Source organism: Tursiops truncatus, chromosome 9, assembly GCF_011762595.2.
Source record: "Tursiops truncatus isolate mTurTru1 chromosome 9, mTurTru1.mat.Y, whole genome shotgun sequence".
Taxonomy (NCBI): domain Eukaryota; kingdom Metazoa; phylum Chordata; class Mammalia; order Artiodactyla; family Delphinidae; genus Tursiops; species Tursiops truncatus.
The window spans coordinates 17,700,376-17,718,531 of record NC_047042.1 but is presented as its reverse complement, the minus strand read 5'-3'; the positions used below and the strand labels follow the sequence as shown (position 1 = coordinate 17,718,531).

The window sequence follows — 18,156 nt, the reverse complement described above, 5'->3', positions numbered from 1 at the left end:
AGCAAAAACAAAAAGGGGGAGAGGATCACGCCGTCCCCTCTCCCTACTGCCCCTGATGCTTCTGGGGTGCAAGTCACTGTCACCATCAGAACTTTTTGTCCTCTTAGCCCTTCTGGTCCCATGATGGGGGGAGGGGTGGAAGAGGATGTGGGGGGCATAAGTGGAAGATGGGTGGGAGCAGATGGCCGTCCATATTTACCCAGAGTAGAGGACCACTTCCTGGGGGTGCAGAAGGGGAAAGACAGAGCCGAGTAAGAAGCCTTTTCAGCCTCAATCCCTTTCCAGGAGCCCTCAGCCCTACTTCACAATCCCACCTGCTTCTCTATCTCTAGTCTCCTAGTCACTGCCCAAGCCTGGACTAGTGGTGAAAGCTCCCACCTGCATACACATTCTAGAAGAGTGAGAGGAACTCCAGCCTCCTCTCACACGAACATGTAGTCTCCTGCAACCCTGACCTGTGTGAGGCAATGGGGGTTCTTGCTGGCCCTAAGACGGCTTCTGGAAGAAGAACTCTATGTGCCCCCTTCTAGGCTCCTTCACATTCCCTGGAAGCAGGAAGTTCCAGCATCAGCCTCTGTTTAGTGTCTCCGACACTTCTGTTAATCAGGGCTTCCCAAGGCACGGAGCTCAGAAGGTGGTCTCCAAACCCAATGAAAGATCAATGGGCACTAAATGCCCTGACATTCCTGGGGAGTCATAATACCCCAAGATCGTGGGAAAAATCAGCAAGCCAGAGGAGAGAGGAAGATAACGAAGGGAAAACAGAGTCCTGGCACAGTAGAGGGTACATGAAGCTGGACAGGCTGTCTCCGGAGTGCACTGGGGACCAGCCTGCCTGCAGGGGTGCAGCCCCGGGCAGTGAGTCCGGGTGGAATTTAAGACAAGCCCAGACCAAACCAACCATACCTGCTCAGTGCCTTTCCTTCTACATGTGAGAACGAAAAGCCTCACAATGAAAATGAGTACCCAGTGAAATTCTCATCAAGGCATAAACGGTATCAAGGGCCTTTCAGGGCAGGATGTCAGATGAAGGAGATCAGGAAGCAAGTGGATTCTGGAGAGAGCGATGGTGCAGGGCAGAACGGAGCCCCCAGCGCCGGCCCAGTCCAGGCTCGGCTCAGGAGTTGCGAGTGGGCGCGCTCCCGCCTGCAGCCACCAGAGGTCATCGGCTCCCGCTGCTGGAGCTACAAGCTGCCCTGCCTGCCGGGCCTACCCCTCGCCTTCCAGAGCCCGCGCAGCCAGCACGTTCACTGCCTCCCTCAAACCCTGCAGCCAACACCGCCCCAGAGGGAGAGACGGGACCCTCACAGAACATGTTCCATCCCCCTGCCAGGGAAGGCAGGGAACCGGGACCGGGGCTCAGGCCCTCAGCTTTTGCTTTCAGGAAGCTTGTTCTGAGCACAGCATCCCTGGCTGCCGTCAGCGCCCGAGCCTCTGCTCCCAGCTTCTTTCACAGGGCCACTTCCCCAGGAAGCATCTTTCCTCTCGACCTCTTCCTCCTTCTCCGTATTGGAATCCAGAACTGGGCAGGCAGCCCCGCACCCAAGCCACCTCCATCCAGGAGGCCAAGCCCTCCAGCAGACTCAGGAAATGCTTTGCCCCGAATTAAATACACTTTGCGTTTTTAAAAAGCTCTGCGTTAGCAACATCACCATCCAGTTGGAGACCTTCCCCCACGGTGTCACCCTTTCTGCGTCACCACTTCAGGCCTCGTGCTCACCGTCATCACGGCTTGCCTGAACCTGTATCGAAATCCCATCATCATCCAGCCTCTCTCTGTGCTCAATCCATCTCCACCAGTGCAAATCCGACCCTGCTATCCTGCTGCTTAGAAGACTTTGTGGGCTCCCCACTGCCCAGGGGACCAAGTCCAACCTCACAGCTGGTCCCCGACGGTTCCCGCCCCGGGCACCTTCTCCCAGCGCCTCGCGGGACTCTAGCTCCTGGCACACTGTGTCCGTTCGCCTGGCTCTGGGCCTTTGCGTGGGTGGGCAGTTCCTTCTGCTGCTGTGCCGCCTCCCTCCTCAGGGTGAACACGTCTGCCCTGATCCGGATGACGGGTCCTCCCCTCCCTCAGTGCTGGCTGTGCCTTCTTTGGTCTTTCTGCCACACTTATCACAACAAAGAGCAAGGTTTTAGTTCTAAGACTCTGTGGCCCGGCCAGGCCGTGAACTACCTGAGGGCGGGGAGCTGGACCAAGTGCATACATCACTCTGGAGTTATCCCAGCGACATACATACTATTTAGCACTTAGGCTCAATCAGTGTTTGATGACTGAGTCAATGTTTGCAGTGAAGGTTAAATCACATAACACAATACGAAGCAAAGCAGCTCTCTAGCAGCACAAATGCTTGAGGAAAGGACCAGCCTGCAGCTGTCTCTCTTCTTGGTAGAGGAGCCATGGCGACGACAACACTGCAGGGGTGTTGTCGACCTCCCCCCATCCCTCATGCCTCTCACACGCCCTTGCCATGCACACACTGAGCACTGCCAGGCGCTGGGCGGTAGGCTGCGCCCACACGGGAGGTCGTGTTTCCTCCTCACCCTTAATTTATAGATGAGGAACCTGAGGCTTAGAAAGGTTGACCCAGGGCATTCGTCCAGCAAAGTGAAGGGCGAGAAAGGGGTTGAACTTCAGGGAGCTCTAAGGGCGGGGATCTTTATCACAGCCCCCGCTCCACCCCTGTCCAGCTGTGTGTGCCACCTCAGGGAGATCTGTTTCCTCATCTCATCACCGAGCAGCCTTGAGGCGCAAAAGGGAGTGGGGCTATTGGGATTTCCCTGGCGGTCCGGTGGTTAGGACTCTGCGCTCTCACTGCTGGGGGCCTGGGTTCGATCCCTGGTTGGGGAACTAAGATCCCACAAGTCTCCCGGTGCTGCCAAAAAACAACAACAAAAAACAAACAAAGAAACAAAAAGAACCCGAAAAAAAAGGGGAGTGGGGCTACGAAGGCATCTAGAAATTACAATGTGCTCTGCAGATATGAAGGACCATGGCTTCAGGGCTCAGACTCTCTCCAGTCATGCCACTTCCTTTCTCTCCCCAGCTGTCACAGCCTGTATTTTCCTTCCTTAGACTCTGGTCTCTATTTTTGAGCACTTCTGTGACTTGACGAGGTCAGCTGAGTTTACACCCAAGGAGCTGTCCATTGTTCTTCTGAAACTCAGGGAACAGGCAGCACTTAGAGGCTTAAGCTCCAGATGCCTCCCTGTCCCAGCAGGGACATTATCCCCTCTGGATGCCTGAATATCCTAACCTGCCTCCCTTCCATCCTCGCACCCACCTGCCCTTTCTATCCTGTGGCTCATCACGGTAACCTCGGACTGCTCCTTCAGTCCACCCACCCTCCCTCCCTCAGCCTCTGCCCCATTCCATCTCCCTTGATACCCACGCCTGTACCACTAGGGGCAAAAACTGCCCTCCGAATGTGCCCCCCTCATCTCGTGTGTGAGGGGCTGGATCTGTAAGTGGGAGTCCAGGGAGGGACTTCTGTGGAACGCCATACCACCTCCTCACTTCCCTTCTGCCCGGGGTTTTCCTCATATGGTCAAGCGCATCCTGGGACACGACACGCAGAGGCTGTGCTATGGTCATGACTGTAACTGCTGCCTCTAATTGAAAAGAAAATACCTTTCCCTTCTTGCCAGAGCACAGAGGGTTTTTCCTTTTTATCACCCAGGACCTAGTTCTCTCTTCCGAACTCTAATAAATTGTAACGGAGAAAAAGAATTTCATGATGGAAAATGGCACCCTGATTTCTCCTCGAGAACTCAAAAAATCATTATTTATACCTGTTGCTTCCTTTAGCATCTCTGTGAGGAAGAAGAAGGAGCAGTTGTACTTCACAGACCCCTTCCTTCGTTCACTCACTCATCGTACATTCGTTAATGAAATATCTGCTGGACACTGGACATTTTTCCATGCTAAAAAATGGGCATGCAGGAGAGGGCAGGGGAGGATAGAGATGCAAACAAGTACCATGTATGATTGTACATGTTATAGTGGTATCTTGAGTGTTAATGGGAGCTTAGAAGAAGGAGCATCTCAGTCTATATAAAAAGCCCAGGAAGGCTTCATGGAGGAAGTGATGCTCATGCAGAGATTTTTTTTTTTTTTTTTTGCGGTACGTGGGCCTCTCACTGTTTTGGCCTCTCCCGTTGCGGAGCACAGGCTCAGAGGCCACGGCTCACGGGCCCAGCCGCTCCACGGCATGTGGGATCTTCCCGGACTGGGGCACGAACCCGTATCCCCTGCATTGGCAGGCAGACTCTCAACCACTGCGCCACCAGGGAAGCCCGATGCAGAGATTTTAAGTATGTGTAGGGACAGGCAAGGAGGCTGCTCCTGGTAGGGGAAACAGCACACAAGGAGCTACAATGAGATCGGGACACCTGGAAAATGAAATGAAGGGGTTAAAACATTGGCAGTAGCCGTTGGACAAGTGGGAAATGCCAGATCATATATCTACCTCCAAAGGGGTTAAGCTTCTGTGGCAAACAACGGAGGGCCACTGAAGAATACTAGGCATAGCAGGGGCACTGCAAGAACCCTGCTGAGGGATCTGGGGTGGTCAGAGTGGTTAGGTCACCTGGAGGGTCTGCTGCAGCCCTTTGGGTCTCTAGAATTTTCCAGCCTCAGCCAAAGTCCTGAGGTTCCTCCCTACGTCCTGTGGGAGCCATCGATACTGAGCCGTGGTCTTGCCCCCAGTTCAAGCCCACCCCAGGCAAGAGCCATAAGCCAGCCTCGTCTCTCCCACGGGGCCTCGCAGTTATCACTTCCTTCTCCATAAAGCGGCGGGAGAGCTTCCAGAGCGCTCCTACCGCACAGCCTCCGCTGCCCAGGAGCACACGCCTCCCACCCTGAACACCCACAGGAGCCCTGCCTCTGTGAGAAGGGGGGGCCCTCCTCCACCCGCCGCCGGGCACTCGCAAGGAGACCCGGGAGCTTGCTGATTTGTCTCTTGCTCTGGTTCATTTTCCTTCTGGAGAAGCAGGCTCATCTTCTGCATTTTTAATAGCTGAGCACATGTAGCATTCAGCACACAGTGGGCTGATACGGCCCAAAGAGAAGGCAGCAAGTCACACAGGGGGAGGAAAACCTCCTCCCTGCTCCCGCCCACATCAGTAGCTTGGCGGATTTGAGCTCCCCCATCTCCCACCGCGCTGGACCAGGGTGCCTGAAGCGGCAGCAGGTGGAAAAGTCAGACCGGCTGATGCAGACCCCGTGTAAGGAGCTGGTTCTCTGGATGAGCAGCGACTCATAAGAAAAGCCTGAGACCCTCGTCTGAGCTCAGAAAGAGCCAGTCCTAATTCCCTCTTGACTTCCACCTGGGAAGTCTTACCCACCTCCCTCCACCTTTACGGGCTCCATGGGCTTCGGGCAGGGTATTCTCTGGCCTCTGGCTCCCCCAGGGGTGGTCCCCACGGGCAGGACGGTGAATTAGTGGAGAAGGGCTCCGAGAGCCTGGAAGCTGGGCGAACCGTGGGCGCTGCTAGGCAGATCTGCAGGGGACAAGGCTGGTAGCACAGGGATGCCCTGTTTCCCCACTTTGTTCTAATGCAGTTACTTTTTAACCTCTCCAGGCACAGAAGGGAGAAAACAACAAATCCACGGACCATTTAACCTTATGTGAGACGGCAGGAGGTGGGCCTGAACTTAGGAGCGGTGTTTTATGGCCAGACACGTGAATTTGAGCTACTTGGAAAAGGGCGTGTTGCTAACCTGCTGTTAATCTCATCTAAAGGCCATGACCCACCACCTGCAGGCAAGGCTTATGCTTTGGCCTTTAGATGCAGAGCTCCTCGAAGCAGGGAACAGAGTTTGGGCAGGGGATTCTCTACATGGCCAAACTGGGTCCTCTGGGTCTGCCCCCACCAAACCCCTGGCAGCAGCAGGCTAATGTGAGAAAGCAGAGAGTTCCTTCCCCCTTGGAATTTAGCAACTCCTGAGGGGAGGACAGCATTAAAGAGACCCAAGGAGCCACCTTCACACACCTGTGAATCAAAGAACCAGAGGGTTCACCTGGCCCAGGTGTCCAGATTTGTGCTGTCTGATACAAGAGCCACTAGCCATGTGTGGCTACTGAGCACGTAAGATGTGGCTGAGGATCTGAACTTTAATTTTTATTTAATTTTAATTCATTACAATTTAAAAATAGGTACTTGATTCAGTTATAAGAAAATGTTTTAAGTATGTTTTGGAACAACTTAGTATGCAAATCTATTTTATAATTGCTGTTTTTTTTCTTTTTAATGAAGTCTAAGTATGGATCAAGTATTTCCAGGATAATTTAGTATCCAAGTTGAGATGTGCAGTTAAGTATAAAACACACACAGGATTTTGAAACATAAGAAAAAAAAAAGAACCTATCTCATTGATTATATATTGAAATAATACTGTGGTTATATTAGATTTAATAAAACATATTGCTCAAAATTAATTTCACTTGTTTCTGATCACGTTTTCCAGCGTGGCTACTAGAAAATTTTAAATTACATGTGTGGTGCACATTACATGTGATTGGACAGTGCCAGTCTAAACAATTCTAGATAAAGGCTTAACCATCTCCAGGAATGGAAATCTTACGATGCTTTCCAATGGTCAGATCCATTTCATTCAATTCAACAAATATTTACTGACAAGGGGACTGTGTTTGCTGAGTGTGAGGACCTGCCATGTGAGAGGCCCCGCAATTACCACGGAGCAGAAGGAATACAGAGGTCTAATCCATCGCACCACAGAACGAGTCACAGGTGAGGCAAAAACGAAGTGCAGCGGGGATTAAAAGGAGATGCTAGTGTATCAGGTGGCTGGCAACAAGGAAGAGAATGAGAGAGAAAGGCTTTGAGAAGAAGGTGGTGCCTGGGATGGGCAGTGAGAAGCAGGCAGGGTTTGGGCCAGGAGAGAAGGGACAGGATGCTGTGGAAGGAAGCCTGCTTCCTCCGGTTCCTCCCCTCTTCGGACCCCATTCTCCAGGGCCCTGCCCTTGGTTCCTGCTCTTCTTAATAAGCCACATATCTTCCCGGGAATCCCCATCTGTATCACGGCTTCAATGCCTGTGTCTACGCTGACAACTCTCAAATCTCCATTCCCAGCCCACGCCTCTCTCCCGACCTCTGGGGCCAAACACTCAATGCCCAGCGGACATCTCCATGTAGGCATTTCTCAGATACATCAAACTCCGTGGACTCCCCGGATGAACTCATCCTCTCCTCTCCACCCTAGACGCTGGCCCTTTCTGTCCTTCTCTTGAGGAAGTGGCAGGACCAGCCACCCAGCTGTCCAAGCCAGGAACATTACCCTAAACACTTCCCTTGCATTACGAGCCCTAATACAACCAGCCCCAAAGTCCTGTGGGGTTTTCCTCAGTACCTCTCCCACTTGGCCCCTTCCACACACGTCCACTACCGCTGCCTGGTTCCAGGCTGTCACCACGCCCCACCTGCGTTATGCAAAAGCATCCTCACTCTTCTGGCTGCTTCTTGAGTGGCCCCTCATGCCATCCTTTATACTGCTGTCGGGGGGTCTTAGTACAATTGAAAACTGCTCCTCTGACAGCTCCATGCCACTTTCAGGGTGAAGCCCAAATTCCTGAATTTAGCTCATACAGCAGAACTTTGTAACTTGGCCCTCATTCACCTACTCAGTTTCATCTCCTGCCTCTCCCCACAAGCAAGTACTTCTGCATGTTCTGTTCCCCTTGCCTGGAACACCCTCCCCATTTTCTTAAAAAAAAAAAAAAAAGTTTTTTTTAAAATTGTGTTTAAAAAAAAAATCTACCTATCTATCTCAATCATAAGATTTACCATTCTAATCCAGTTTTCTTTGTCTAGGTTATTCCTATTTATCCTTCAAATTCAGCTCGAGAGCGGCCTCTTCTGAAAAACCTTTTCTGAGTCCTCAGCCTGGGTTAGGTGCCCTTCTGCTGTGCTACCAATATCTCAGCTCTTATCACATTGTATTCTGTGTTAGCTTATGTCTCTTTTTACAGACTCCCTAGGACAGTGTGTGTGTCTTATTTAATTTTGTATTCAAGGGCACAGTGTACAGTTGTGCAGGTTACAGACTGCACTAGATGCCTGGCTGAGGAAATGAGTAAGACATGAAGACCATTAGCCAATTGTGCACTCTGGTCCAGGGCTGTATCCAGGCCTTTTTCTAACTTGCACAGAGGTGCCATAGGTGCCAAGCCCTGTATATCTTCAGGGCTTGTTACAGCGCTGGCACATAGTATTATAGCAGGTGCTCATTAAACGTTAAGTTGAATAAAGACGATGGATGGTTTAGGCAAAGGGACCAGGGGAAGACATGGTGGGGAAGCTGGAGTAATGGGATGTTACTGAATGATCAAGATTGGATTAGGGGGGTTTGCAGTCAGTTTTTAGAGGGTCCTTATAGATACACCTCCTTCTAGATGTAGGTGCTTGGCTTTTAAAGGGTAACTCAGCTCTGGTTCTGCTTTTTATTTTTTTCCCTTTTGTGCACCCATTGGAATAGATTCTACAGTATATAAAGGGCTGAGATCCTAACTCTTAATTCAGTAGACAGTGAGGAACCTTGGAGAATTTTTGAGGATGGTGTCTTAAAAATCACAAAATATTCAGGCTTGAAAATAAGACTCAGAGAAGTTAAGTGACTTGTTCAGGGTCACACAGAAAGTTAGTGGCCGAGCTGGGCCCTGAACTGGCTTTCCTTGCCCCTCCAGTGTTCCTTCTTCCACACCGCCCTTTGGGGAAGGCTCCCTAAACTGAGGCGGGCCCTGGAAGCCCCCAAACCAAATCTTCCCAGCCCTCCACTATGAGTCCCCAGTGACGGTGGGCGGAGGATGGGCTGACCAGAGGTGAGAACACAGGCAGGAGGCTGCTGCAGTCGGCGCTCAGCCTCGCCCAGCGCGCCTCCCTTGATCTGTCTAGATGTCTGCCTACGCCTCCCTTGATCCGTCTAGATGTCTGCCTACGCCTCCCTTGATCCGTCTAGATGTCTGCCTACTTGAAGTTCGGTAAACTGTCCGGGCGCTTTCTGCTCTTCACACAAGGTCAGTGCTCTAGTGTTTGGAGGCCTTTTTTCACAAGGGCTTATTTCCCTTCTTGCAATCCTTTTGGTTGCTTTTCTTTGGACCCTGGCTAGTTTTTTCAGATTCTTTCAAAACCACCTTCTGCCACTAGCTGAAGAGGGGCCTCGCGCACAGCAGGGCTTAGTAAGTGCGTGTTGAGTTGGTGTGACCCGAACATGGAGGATGATCTAACCTGAGCAGTCTCCCTTGAAGCCTTGCCTCCTGGGAGAATTCCTGGTGCTGCATCTCACCCTCCTGGGACCATGTTTATCAGTTATCATTTATTGCATTCATGCTATGATCTTCCATGACCCCCGAGTCTCTTTCTGACTTACTCCCCATGAGCCCCCTGCCCAGCTTTCTTCATTTAGTTGCTCTACAGCTCATTTCTAGACTCTGAATAAACGGTTTTAGCCTCTTCCATTTTCAACTTCAGTCTGAGTCTGAAGAGCCATTTCCCTACTTTTTCCAGGAGATTGGGCTTCTCAACCTGTACTCCTGCTTATAGGAGCTCCGTCCTTTGGCACATGTGATAATAATGATAACAATAACGTTATCATCAAATATTTATTGAACGTGTTCCCTGATCCAGACATCACGCTTCCTGCTTTTATAAAAATTAGTTCACTTCATCCTCACAAAAATCCTGTGGGTTAGAGATATCAGTAACCACATTTCACAGGTGAGGAAAACCGAGGCACACCAAGATCAAGCCATTTGCCCAAGGTCACCCACCTGAGATTTGTATATAGGCAGTGATACAGGAGGCATTTACATCAGGACACCAGATGCTGCCTCGGCAAACAACCTTTCAGGGGCTCTCCGAGGTCACCATAAGAAGGACACTCATGCTACCAGCAGGCAGGCCCAGAGGCCACCAACTGTCACTCTCAGGCCAGGTCTTCCCTAACCAGCTGTGTCCTCTTATAGCACAGAGATCCTAACACTCAAGAGAACAAAGCTCGTCCGTGAGCCCTGGCTGCGTGACAGGTGCCTCCCCTCCTTGACAGCCACGTCTAAACCTCTCCTCTCTGTCACAAGAGGCCCCTTAGTTGATCTGGCATAATTAGCTCTTTACAAAGTCATCAAAATTGTGCAGTGACAAACCAATCGATGGATGATTTTAGTCCACAGCTTTCCCAGCTATGAACGTAAGTGTAATTAAACGTAAGAAAGTGTAAGAAACGTAAGGAGTGTAAGAAGACATCTTCTGTAGCATGAATTAACAGAAGATGTTTTCTCTTTAGATATATAAACGAACAGAGCCCACACTTATCCCTTGTCTGCCTCCACGAGGCCAGCAAGATAAGGCTAGAGGCTCTGTACTAAGCCGGTCCCTAAGGGTTCCAAGTTGGGTCCTTGGCATTTGAAGATACTCATCTTCTGCTTCCTGCCCTCATTTTCACTTTGGTTTCCTATCTGTCCATCCCACAGGTAACCTTTTTTGACTTCTCGGTAAAGACGGAGATAAAAAAGTGAATTAGGGCTTCCCTGATGGCACAGTGATTAAAAATCCGCCTGCCAATGCAGGGGACACGGGTTCGAGCCCCATTCCGGGAAGATCCCACATGCCGCGAAGAAACTAAGCCCGTGCGCCACAACTACTGAGCCTGCGCTCTAGAGCTTGGGAGCCACAACTACTGAGCCTGCGTGCCTAGCGCCCGTGCTCCGCAACAAGAGAAGCCACTGCAATGAGAAGCCCACGCAGTGCAACAAAGACCCAACGCAGTCAAAAATAAACTAAAAAAAAAAAAAAAAAAGAATTAAAAGCCTCTGATTTTTCATAGTCACCTGCAACCAGCCCTCTCCCACCCCATCATGTCACAGGCAGCGACATTCCCTTTGGATTTCCTTTCTTCCTTCCGTCGTCAGCTCCCAAGTACCTGCCTCTGCTGGCAGCTCCTTCACAGAGTGCAGACCAGGCTGCTTGTGATGGGAAGCTCTGTGGGGGGCCTGCCTTCTAGGGCCCTGCGGAAGGACCAGGGCCTCACTCCCTGAGGGGCAGACTGGCTGTGCTTTTGATGATTTATACCAACACTTCTGTTCACTGGGGTGGAAAATTGAGAGGTGACCATATAACAGCAATATTTCCCTGTTACCCTCTTCTTAGACACAACTTGCCTCAGCTCTCAGGAGCGGAAAGAAGTCCCCTGTCGGGCAGATAGTCCTTTAAGGTGCCCTGTTTCTCCTGGTACTTAGGTTTCTCATCCCATCATTCTGGTTTTCTGTCCCTTCCCTCCCCACTTCCCCAAATTCCTGGACAAAGCCGCTGGGTAAACACTGTTTCCTGCGGTGACAGGGACAAGCAGCGAGGACAGGCGGCTGCCGGCGCCCGACACTCACCATGCTTTGTCCCTTGATCCCTTCGCTGAAAAGATTGTGTGCTGCTTGCTGTTGGAGCTTAGGAGATTGTCTTTGGGCGTTTTGAATGGCTTTGAGGAGCTGCTGGCAGAGGTATGGCCGCTGAGACAGGCTTTCGTTTTCACCTGTACTAGTGATGTCCGGGCATTGGAGGGTGGAGACGCCGGAGAGGGAGAAGGTCTACACATTGAACCGTGTCTTCTCTCTACAGGGGGAGAAAGAACAGAACTCAGCACATCATCTGTAGCAAGTGAGTCACATGCATACGCGTGTACATAACAGGCAGAGGAGAGTGCTGACCTGGCAGTGTCGGTCCCCGAAGCCTCAGTTCTGACTATGGTTTGCTTGACATCATATCCCACCAACTAGCAGTGATTACCTTCTGAATTTCTGTGTCAAGTGGCAAGTTGAACTCACCCTAACGTTCTCGCGGGAGGCATTACGGTCCTCCTGCAAAACCACTGCCACAGGACTAGTAAAGGGGATGCCCGGTGTCATGGGAACGTAGTGAGAGAACCACACAGCCCAAGCCATCCCCAGACAGCCACTCAGAGGCCACATGGTCCCTCGGGGCAGTGGGGAGGGTAGGACTTTTTAGATAACAAATTGCAATTTCTCAAACCTGACCCCTAGCAGGAACACTTAAGTCACAAGGACTTGTGACATTCAGCAGGGCTGAATGAAAGGGTCTTCTAGATCCAGAAGGTGGCCTAGCATCTGTCCACACACCCCTGTGGCCTCTCCAGGGTTCAATGAGGTCCCGGGCCACAGGTGCCAGGTCAGGACAGGCAGGAGGACATCAACGCTGAAGGCAGAATCCACAGGTCTGGGGCCTGGACGTGGGCAGCCCCTTCCTGGGGCTCTAAGAGAATACCAGCGCCCTGGGAGACATGCCCCACTTGTTCACCCTCGTTCGGCTCCTGTGGTCTCGACTTGATGGGCAGGATAAGAATGCTGACCAGGAGAGTAGGTGCACGAGGTAAAGCTCTGGTGTACACCCACTACGGTGGTTCCTAACTGTTACAGGGGAACAGATTTGATCAACGGTAAGGACCCTTCCCAAGAAAAATGCCCCCAAACTCTGCATACAATTACAGGAAGGAATCCTGAACCCCCAAAAGACAAATGCTCTGAAATCCTAAGTCCGCTCTGGTTCCCTCGTACCTACTACAAAGCCCCACATATAGTTAGTGCCTAATTACTATGTGTTGAATAAATAAATGAAATTATAACAGATCTCCTGATGGGAAGGACTAGAGATCACAAAGCTGGAGATCTGGGTTGAATGTGATAACAAAGAAGATGGGGGCAGAGAGAGCAGACCCCACTCCCCCTCCAACTCCGAGCCGAGTCTTACTTTTCTCATTAGTGAGGCACTTCTGGCTGCTAGGCCAGGCACCCTGGAAAGAAAGGCAGACTGCCTATGGCTATGAGGGACAAGCCTTTGGGCTTCCTCTGCGCTTCCTGGTACCAATGGGCTGCCAGTTTGTCTCCAAGCCGACTGACTCTGATCCTGTGATGAGGTGGGAATTGGGGAGCGGGGGAAAGTGGAGTTTTGAGGATCATCTGATTGCTGGGTGTTTTTGCCTGACCAGTGTTCATAGGTTGCCTGCACTGAATAACTTTACCAGGGAATCTTTCTTCACCGAATCAGAGGAGACCTTGCCTACATGCTCAGTTCCCAGAGCCACTCTGTTCAAGGATGTGAAAACCAAGAGCTGGTTCCAGGGCCTCTGTTTTGATGTAGTAGAGAGAACCCTGGGCTAGGAGCCAGGAGATCCAGGCTCCAATTCCAGCCACACCATGTTATTGGGCTTATGGCCTGGAGTTCACCACTTAAACTTTCTGTTTCCATGCCTTTATCTGTAAATGAAGTGGGTCTCTAGATGGCCTTGAAGGCCTCTTTCTACTCCATTATCATAAATACAAGGCATACTTACACCTGATCCTTCACTTCCCATCTCTTGTGATTCCTGAATGTCATAGCAATAATTATAGCACAAGTTTTGAAATATTTTACTCAGGCTGGATCTTCCTTGGGGGAATTCATCCTTTGTAAAGTTGTACTGGTCTTTACAACCCCTCTGACACAGGCAGGAAGCAGCCAGCCATCGCCACCCTCCTCAGGACTGACTGGCTAAAGAAGACCCAGAGAGGCGAGGTGACTAGCCAAGGTCAAGGTCAGTGGCTATGAGAGGAATGGGGCCTCTGTGCTATGGGCAGGGGCTTAGCTGCTTCTCAGGAAGGCAGGAAACGGGGTGTACTGTGACCAAGATGTGAAGCCAGGGAATTCGGAAGCACAGGACTTAGAATCACTGAAGGTTAGAACTGGATCTTAAAAGTCAGCTCATCCCATCTGCTTGCTGATGGATGAGGTTATTACTTAGAGAGGTTATCGGTTACCAGCCCGTAGGGCAAAGCTAGTTGGTGGCAGGGTTGAGTTCAGAACCAACGCTTCTCACTTCAAATCCATAGTTCTTTCTGCCCTTCAGAAATGTCTCGCTCAGCAATTTTTTTTTTTTTGGCTTTAGTTTCCAAAACTAAAACAAGACTTTGATTTTTACCACTACTGTTTTGGGTTGCTCTGCAGACTTCATTCACTCATTTGCTCTCATGTGCTCAAGGTGGCAGAGGGGGTGGGGGAAGGGATATGCAGAAGTATCCTCCCATTCTGGTGGAGAGATAAGCCTTCATAATGAAGAGAGTTTTTATTTTGCTAAACTAAAAGTGGAAAATAATACCAGTAAGCAAAGATAAATCACAAAGAAGCGTGACATTAAGGACAAAATGAATGGGCCAGACCAGGGATTCCCAAATCACCTCCAGAGAATTATGATTAGTGACCCTGCCAAGGCGTTCTGCTGCTAAACTCACAGGAAAAATTAACTCAATGGATAAGCCTTCTTCTTCTTTTTTTTTTTAAGGTACGCCGGCCCCTCCCGTTGCGGAGCACAGGCTCCGGACGCGCAGGCTCAGTGGCCATGGCTCACGGGCCCAGCCTCTCCGCGGCATGCGGGATCCTCCCGGACTGGGGCACGAACCCGTGTCCCCGGCATCGGCAGGCAGACTCTCAACCACTGCGCCACCAGGGAAGCCCAGAACATTTATTTTTTGACTCACTATTAAAATATTCTATAGACTGAAGCAATCTTAGAGAAAAAAACCCTTTCCCTCCAAATCTTCTCATTCTCTGTTCATGTACATGGATGCATTAACAAAACAGTAATCAATTGATATTTTGGACTATTCTTTTTCAACTAATATTATTCCACTTATATGTTTCTAATTCCCATATATTGGTCATTTTAAATGGTTAGGTAATATTTAATCACTGACATCATGCTTTAGATTACTTAGCTATTCTCTTAGCTATTCTCTACTTACTGTCTGGCTTTCTTTCTTTCTTTCTTTCTTTTTTTTTTTACAATTTAGTTAAAAAGTGATTTGAGATGATTTCTTTGAGGTGTAGTTCCCAAAGTGAAAAAGGTTGCAATAGTTTATAGCTTTTGCAACACATTTCTTTCCAGATCGTGGGACAGAAAGACCAAACCAATCTATTGTGCTAATGTTGAATGTGAGTACCACTCACCTACTTAAGTGAAAACAGAAAATCACTGTCAGGACATTCACGCAGAATTAAATGTCCACTACATCAGTAACAACCTAGGTGATTGACGTTGGATCAGCAACCTCTGGCCTCACCCCTTCTGTCCTTTGGCCAATAGTAATAATAACTTATTAAGACTTTCCCATGCGCCAAGAACTCTACTAAATACTTGAATTACCTTAGTAATTACCTAGTATTTAGTTCTTACAATACCCTAAGAGAGGTACAATTATTATATCTGTTCTACGGATGAAGAAACTGAGGTTAGAGATACAAGTTGACCAAGTTCATGGAGCTAGGAAACATTAGATTTGTGGATGTCTTCAGAGCCTGTGGCTTTAACTCTGAGCTCTACCACCTTGAAATCCTGGACGATGCTGCAGCATATAGGGAGAGCCTGGACGGCTGCTGGGCACCTCCCCTCCCCATTGAGTACGAGCATTTCAGCAGGGCACCTGACTCCCCTAGGGAGAGGGGGAAAAACACCTAATGTGGCAGCTTTTAAGGTACCAGTCAGCCATAGCCTGAGACCTCAACCCCAAAGAAATGACCAAAGAAAGGAAAAACCAAATCCTTTTACTTTTTTGCATTTCCATCACAGGAAATCCAGAGCATGGCCTCAGCCACTGGCTGTTCTAAGACCACTCGCTTCACTGTGTACAGCCTAACCATCCATGAGGGACTCCAGGGTGCAATCCCAGAGGCCAGCTGAGCAGGGGGCTTGCAGACACCATGTGGGGAGCCCTGGTGTCTCCACAATCCTCTCCCCTTACTACCCTCCAGTGGGAAAAGTCCACCAGGTTCTCAGGCCACTGCATCTCAGTAAAAATTCGGAACCCTCCCCTCCCCCCATGCTTATTCACTGAGATATTTTTATACTCACAGCATCAGTGTCCTGCATTTAAAACCTCAGCACAGATGCCTCACGAATGGCTGAGCCGGCCGCCAACACCCAGTGTGGTTCCCTGTACCAGTTTTAGAAAGAACGCATTGGGAATTTTCCAATATGGTGTTTAAGGGATCAATCCCCGCCCCGCCCCTGCCCCCAACAGAGTGTGCGCACCACAGTCACTTGTGGCCCGACACGCTTGTGTAAACTCACTTGGGCTTAGGCCAGCTCCTGGCTTGCTCATTTGACAGTGCTGAGTCTCTTTCAGCCCTCACCTCTTAGAGCAGGTGCTTGGCAAATCATTAGCCGGGTTCTATTTTATCAATGGATTCTATCTGCTTTAGTAGCTGCGGTCAGGATGCTTTCCATAAAGGACAACCCTGAACTCCAAGGGACCTTCCAAAAGTAAACTGGAGGCGGAAGGTGAGGGGCAGAGCACACACCTTGGCCCGGGGAATCATGCAGGAACCACGCTAGCTGTATCTTGCAACCACTTGGTGAGGGGGTGAGGCAGGTATCCCCCCATTTTACAGCTGTGGAAACTGAGGCAGGTTGCATTTCGGAAACCTGTCCAGGGTCTGTTAAGGCTCGGAAGTGGAGACAGCAGGGGTAGCATCTGAGCTGTGGTCTCATTTGCCACAGTTGTAGCTGGGCACTAAATATAGTGCCATGGTGGTTAGAGGGGGGATATTGAATCAGCTTTCCTCAGCAGGGGAGGAAATGAAGACACAGGAAAGTCAAGTGACTAAGGCAGGCAGCGAGTGGCAGGCAGAGGCGTGCCAAGCAGCTCCTGTGCCAGGAGTGCCTGTGAGCTGCCCAGGAGCGCACTCCCTCCTCGGGCTGCGGTGCCTCTTTAAAAGCTGTCAAGGGGCTTCCCTGGTGGTGCAGTGGTTAAGAATCTGCCTGCCAATGCAGGGGACACGGGTTCGAGCCCTGGTCCGGGAAGATCCCACATGCCGTGGAGCAACGAAGCCCGTGTGCCGTAACTATTGAGCCTGCACTCTAGAGCCTGCGAACCACAACTACTGAAGCCTGCGCACCTAGAGAAAGCCCGTGTGCAGCAATGAAGACCCAATGCGGCCATAAATAAATAAATTAATTAATTAAAAAAAAAAGCTGTCAGGGGAGGTGTTCCTTCAAGCACGGGTGCCTGTCACCAGTTAACTTATACTAGTTCTTCTTTACCCCTCTTCACCGGCTACCCAGATGGGCAACACACACCACCTGGGGCCCTTTGACAAAAGCCACTGTGGGCAGGTGCCTACACTGCTCACGCCGGCTCAGCTCTCAAATCCCCCTAGGCTCTGGGTTGGTTTCTCGGCCATCTGGTCACTCTGTGCCCATTCATTCAGTTAGGAAGAGAAGCAGCATTCCTTGGGTGCCTACTATGTGCCAGGCACTGAGCAAGCTACTTTTACACGTACCAGCTCATGCAATCTACCCAACAACCCCCCAAAGTGGATACTGTTAGCCTCCTCGTTGCAGATGGGGAAATTAAAGCTTAGCAAGATTATGAAACAAGGCCAAGGTCACGGTGACTTTGGCAGTTAGAAGGTGAGCCCAGGCCTGCCTGGCCCCAGAGCCAATGCCCTTTCCACCATGCCACCCTCTGGGATACCGTCTTTCCTCTACACGTAAGCAATACAACTTGTCTGAAGATTCTAACAAAGCGTCTCCCATTTTCAGAGCTGGCCCAGGATACAGCTCTAAAGTTAGATAATTTGGGATGCTTTTTACATCTCCCTCTCCGAGGCATTCCCCCACCCCACCTGTGCTCTTCTATTGGTTATTTATACTAAGGTATACATTTCTGGCATCAACCACTGCTGGGTAGGATTTGGGGAGTCCCAGGGACTTTCCAGGGCCCTGATGTATTTCCATCAGCCCCCAAGGATGCCCTCACTAGACATTTAACCTAGCTGAAGGAGAAACCCCCCCCAGCAATATAGACCAGCGGGGAAACAAACACATGTACACACTGCTGGGGGTACTTCCAAGGGATGACAGTTCTCTGGAGAGCAACCTCGTGTTGATGACAACGGTTAAAAAGCATTCACAGGGCTTCCCTGGTGGCTCAGTGGATGGGGGTCCGCCTGCCGATGCAGGGGGCACGGGTTCGTGCCCCGGTCCGGGAGGATCCCATGTGCCGCGGAGCAGCTGGGCCCGTGAGCCGTGGCCGCTGGGCCTGCGCGTCCGGAGCCTGTGCTCCGCAGCGGGAGAGGCCGCAGCAGTGAGAGGCCCGCATA

At 50.6% G+C, this 18,156-nt stretch overlaps 1 protein-coding gene and 1 long non-coding RNA gene across 12 annotated transcripts in view; one reads left to right on the top strand and one right to left on the bottom strand.

The window, feature by feature from the left end:
• ATXN7L1 (ataxin 7 like 1) overlaps window positions 1-18,156 on the bottom strand; it is a 360,884-nt gene that overhangs the window by 161,603 nt on the left and 181,125 nt on the right. For all 11 annotated transcript variants that reach the window (XR_012334179.1, XM_073810165.1, XM_073810164.1 and 8 more), the window contains one exon: window positions 11,397-11,619. Coding sequence is in view for 10 of the 11 variants with exons in the window: in XM_073810165.1 (XP_073666266.1) it covers window positions 11,397-11,619 (223 nt within the window). In the remaining variant the exon portion in view is untranslated. The remainder of the gene's footprint in view (window positions 1-11,396; window positions 11,620-18,156) is intronic.
• LOC141279618 (uncharacterized) lies at window positions 6,573-10,619 on the top strand. The gene is made up of 3 exons (XR_012334204.1): window positions 6,573-6,753; window positions 8,914-9,035; window positions 10,488-10,619. It is a non-coding gene; the product is annotated as an uncharacterized lncRNA (long non-coding RNA).